Raw genomic sequence first — 5,112 nt, 5'->3', positions numbered from 1 at the left:
AGAGAGGGAAGTCTGGGCATCTTTGCTTAGACTGCTGCCCCCGCGACCCGGTCCCGGATAAGCGGAGGAAAATGGATGGATGGATGGATGGATTAATGTGTGAATATAAATCTCCATATTGCTAAGTGTAATTTATAGCACCTGGGCGACTTACATAAATACTTCTTTGTCAGTGTCTGGCACATCATGAGTGTCATTCATTCATTCAGTATTATACATTCATTTTATTTTGAAGACATTTAGTTTTATTAAAAGTAAAATGATCAGGTGCACTTTCTCTCCCTGGTTAGGTCTAATGGTCTAAAGGGAAGAAGCATAGCACAGCACTACAGAGGTGTGGTTCCAGAGCTCTCATTACAGGTAGACATGGGAGGAGCTACATTACCTGTGTAGAGCAGGCAGTCAGTGCACAGTGAACAGTACACCTGCTGCACTTCCCAGGCTCTCTCTATTTCACTCTCCCTCTTCCTGTCCCCTTCTCTTCCCCTTCTTTTCTCCTTGAAAGCACCAGGGAGCTGACAACCTTATCATGGATCCCAAGGAGGTCAGCGGGAGTGACAAAGATAAGGAAAAAGAAAAGGACAGAGTGATAAAGAGGCGGAACCGGCCTGTATTCTTACGCTACCTGGAGAGGAGAAGGACAGACACTATTGTTGCTGATGACATGGCCAAAGGTGACATCAACCTGGGGACACTGGTGAGGAGGAGTCAGTCTGACAAGACGGAGTACAGCGCTAAACTTAAAGGTACATCAGCTAAAGACCTCCCCAGGGATCAAAACTATGGCAACAATTTACGCACACCTGACCCAACACTTAGTCTACCAGGTCTCTTAGCTATTTACATTGCAGATTTTTTTATAACACACAACATTCAGAGGCTTGTGTCCATTACAGATGGACTGAGTGCAGCATATAAGGTATGAGGGCAAAAATTCAACGCACACACACAAACACATAATTGGTTATAATCTGGTAATGTACTGCTCTATAGCGCTGGATACTGGGCAGCTGTTGTGTTACTATCTGTTGAGCAGGTGATACTCCCAGAGGGACGAGGCCACATATGCAAACTGTTCTCCAAACCCATGCGCAGAGGAGTAGCTTTAGAAGTGCTCCAGAGCAGCTTGTAAACAAAACCTAGACACTAGTCACGTGTGATGACAGGCTTATTAAATATATCTATACTTGTTTTTCATCCCCAAATTTAGCCAAAGAGTTTCCAAGATATTTCTGACAGTTGACCTTATAGTATAGTTCACAGTGATTATAATATCTAACAAAAGAATTTGTTGCATTTGACCTGGAAAGTAAAAACTGCTGGAATGGGAAGATGGGTTGTGATTTAAAAAAAAAATGCAAATTTAGGTTGCTTCATCAGCTGCTGACAGTCTCTAACATATGTCCATGATTCATAAAACTGGCTTCACCTGTCCATGGAGTGCAGTCAGTGACAGGGAATGCTGCACTTCAGGCAAAATGACTGACATCACTGTGTCAGCAGGGGTTTGCTACTAAGATTAACAAAGTATGTAGCAGAGGTGGAATGTAACTAAGTACATTTACTCAAGTACCATACTTAATTAGAATTTTAAGGTATCTGTACTTTGCTTGAGTATTTTTATTTTATGCTACTTCATATTTTAACTTCACTACATTTCGGAAAAAATATAGTATTTTGTACTCACTATATTTATTTGATAGCTTTAGTTGCTAGTTACTTTTCAGAATGAGGTTAATAAAACAAAATACAGTATAATCACAAGATTTATTGATCCTTGGTGTAAAATTCACAAGCTAGCCTGCAGTAATTCAAATTATAAACATATAAGGTATATATTTTCTCATGATGATCAGTGTAAACTCTGCTATTTTGCAAAATGAGTACTTTTATTTTTGGTACTTGAAGTTTATTTTATGCTAATACGTTTGTACTTTTACTTAAGTAATGATTTGAATGCAGGACTTTTACTTGTGACAGAGTATTTTTGCACTGTGCTACTTTTCTTTACATAAACAATCTGAGTATGTCTTCCACCACCGGAATGTAGGTTTTCCTGTCATACTTGTTCCTGGGTTTCCTTTCTAATGAACAACACTTATCATGTGCCAAATTTGCCAGTTGCACATCATCTAAAATAATCACAACCTACTTCTCACTTGGTGTTGTACTGATAAGACATACACACACACTTGCCTTCAATCAGCAGCAGCTTTGCTTAGCTGACACAGAGACAGCCTACATTTTGGCACTTTGTCTTCTTGACCAACCTGCGTCAAGGCAGGCAGGGTTGCCAAAAAAAGGCTGCTATGTTTTCAGTAAACCAAACTTCCTCCCTGTTCAACTTTAGTCTCACATCTGACAAGCAGTAATACATATTTGCAGTGGTATTACCATTGCAAATATTGACAGAGTGATGACTTCACTGAAAGAGGAAACATGTGACTTGATGTTAAACAACCAGTTCTCATCTGCTTGTCAAACAGGTTGGTCAAGCCACAAAACCATGGCAACATGACATCAATATGTCTATTTATTTACAGTAACTAAATGTAATAGTTCTGACAATGATTTACCAGCACTAAATTCACACGAAGAGACAGTAATAAACCAGATATTCCTATGTATTTACAGTATGTACTACTCATGCATGAAGCAGTGACTTCAACGCACTTAGTAAGACATACGGATTGAACCTTTTCCTCACTGTGTGTGTCACCATGAGATTTTTATGGCATTAAACACATTTTGTGGTGTTTATGCATGATACATGGCAACATACATTTAAATAAACCTCCATCTTTTTTAAAGTAAAAAACAAATCCTTTCAGTGGATTTTTATAGACTTGATATCTTCAGGCTTTATTCAAATTCAGTATACTTTATCCAAAATATATTTTCAGTATTCTTGTTCCATTGTGCACTTTGCTGTGTGGCAAAGTCTAATGTGTCATTTTTCTTGATGGCGATACATGATACACCATACCTGGTATTCTGTTCTGGAACTGTCTAATGGATCCCTTTCAATGGGCTGAACAGTGAAAAGCCCTGTATCAACTTTCGTGGGAACTTCTGTGTCGGAAACCATACCTAACCAGACAAAGTGCTGGCAAAAGGAAAAGTCAGCATGGTTTGAGCTCTGCTGTTGAGTCCTGAAAGGCTACGGTACACTTTATTTTTGTAACACTGTGAATGTGTTTGTGTATAGGAATGTTTTCAAGGCCAGTTCAAGGTCAGTGTCAAGAAGCATTTTACAAATCATTCAAACAGCTTTTAAGAGAATCTTTAAGTCACTTCTTTTGTGTGATGATGCACGAAAAGAGCAGAAACCTGATTAAAAATACAATGTGCTTATGTGAAGCGAGGCATCAAGATCCCTCAGCTTATCTCTAAGGAGACTTGTCTCATGGGTGGAGGCTTTTAGAGATTCTGGGATCTCTTTTCATGCTAAAAGGCCATGTGACACTTAATGATAGTTTGTGTACATGACATTTCAACTCGTTCCACAACAGTGTCTCTAATCGTCTTACTAGAATTAATGAAAGTATTCATCCACAGCATAAAGAAAAAATTTATTTGAAAGGAATTTTCTCTGAAGTTGCATTACACTCACACAAAGGAGATAAGTTTGTCTTTTTACAGAGGTGCTATCAGGCACAGGCAAGTTAATTAATAACTGCAGAGGAAAAATGGCCACACAACTATTTTCAGTCTTATCACAATGGACACACTGTAAATAGGCTTAGTTTACCAAACATGATCTTACTATCCTATAGCCTGAAAAGGTGAATTCAGAAGGACACTGTACAAACTCTTAAAAGAGGAGTTTAAAGCAAAAGTGATAAGGTTATAGCAACTTCAGTTCATACACTCACTCTACAACATGCAACTGCAATTTATACCACATTAAAATGTGGTTCTTCATCAAGGTACAAGGGGAGAACACAAACCATGAACAAAGCTTTACGATCCTACAATGACTGCATAGTGAAGTTTATAATATTAGATATTGTCAGAAAAATGATGAATCACCTCTGTAGGTGTTTATTTAATCCATGTTTTTATTGTATCTATCTTAGGGAAAAATGTAAGTGTACACAGGTTGCAGGCAGAATATGGCCAGATCTCTGCCACATGTGAACACAATATGTGCAGTGTTCATATAAGAAAGGACTGCCCACTGGCCAGAAACACAAGCCATTCAATTCAGCAAAAGGTTATTACTGTACATCTGCAACTGACAATGTGTTGCAGTCGTATTCCGATTAAAAAACTAACTAAAAAAAAGATTAAAATGAAATGCTGAGGAAATGGAAGCTACAACTGCCATACTCATTTCTTTGACACTGCAACTTCCTCACTTACTTAAAAAACATTAGATCTGCTGTAAACCCAGATTTAACAAGAGCATATAAAAATTTGCATGTAAACTGGGCTAATCATTAGCTCTATAGCTCATATGTACTGTATAGTAAACTTGTGCAAATAGTTCCTCGAGTGCAGTCAACTAGATTCTGTACTCTGAAGCTAGCTTTCTGCCTGCACTTGTGTGAATCAGCGTCAGTGTCTGTGTGTCCTTGCGTATGTAGGTGTATGATAATCAGTGTGTGTCCCTGCCCCCACACACGTCCATCCAGCCAAGATGAAATGTCACAGCAGGCCAGAGCATTACATCAGCGGCGCAGTTTGTTTCGTAATCTGACACAGGCCTCGCAGCCTTCTGTCACTCCCTCCACCTCGCTCTGTTCATCACTCTTTCTCCCCAGAGGAGGAAGTTGTGTGTGGCGGCGATTAGGCAGAAAGGAAGCACCCCTCTTCCCTGAACAGACACTGCTGCCTGCCATGCAAAGCACAGAGTGGCTACAGACTGATTAGGCAGCAGAGTAATAAAAAAGAGAAGTGAGCCTGACTGGCATGTTAAGTGAGGCCTTTGGCGTTTGAGTCAAAATAATTAGATCACTGTGAAATACTGAGGGCTGCTGAGGTGTCAAGCAGATGTGTTAGAAGAGATATATGATTTTCCAAGCAGGCACATCCCACAGGGCCACGTTTTCAGCACTTAAGCAAATGTGTAGGTGCCGCAGATGCATTGAAATGCTGTGTGTGTATATA

At 39.4% G+C, this 5,112-nt stretch overlaps 1 protein-coding gene across 1 annotated transcript in view; it reads left to right on the top strand.

Annotated features, from left to right (window-relative positions):
* The first annotated feature begins 529 nt into the window (after window positions 1-529).
* Window positions 530-5,112, top strand: part of arhgef38 (Rho guanine nucleotide exchange factor (GEF) 38) — an 11,225-nt gene continuing 6,642 nt past the window's right edge. The window contains exon 1 of the mRNA XM_020602191.1: window positions 530-746. Within this exon, the coding sequence (XP_020457847.1) occupies window positions 530-746 (217 nt within the window). The remainder of the gene's footprint in view (window positions 747-5,112) is intronic.

Source organism: Monopterus albus, unplaced genomic scaffold, assembly GCF_001952655.1.
Source record: "Monopterus albus unplaced genomic scaffold, M_albus_1.0 scaffold54.1, whole genome shotgun sequence".
In the NCBI taxonomy this organism is placed as follows: Eukaryota; Metazoa; Chordata; class Actinopteri; order Synbranchiformes; family Synbranchidae; genus Monopterus; species Monopterus albus.
This window is presented reverse-complemented; position numbering and strand designations above follow the sequence as displayed.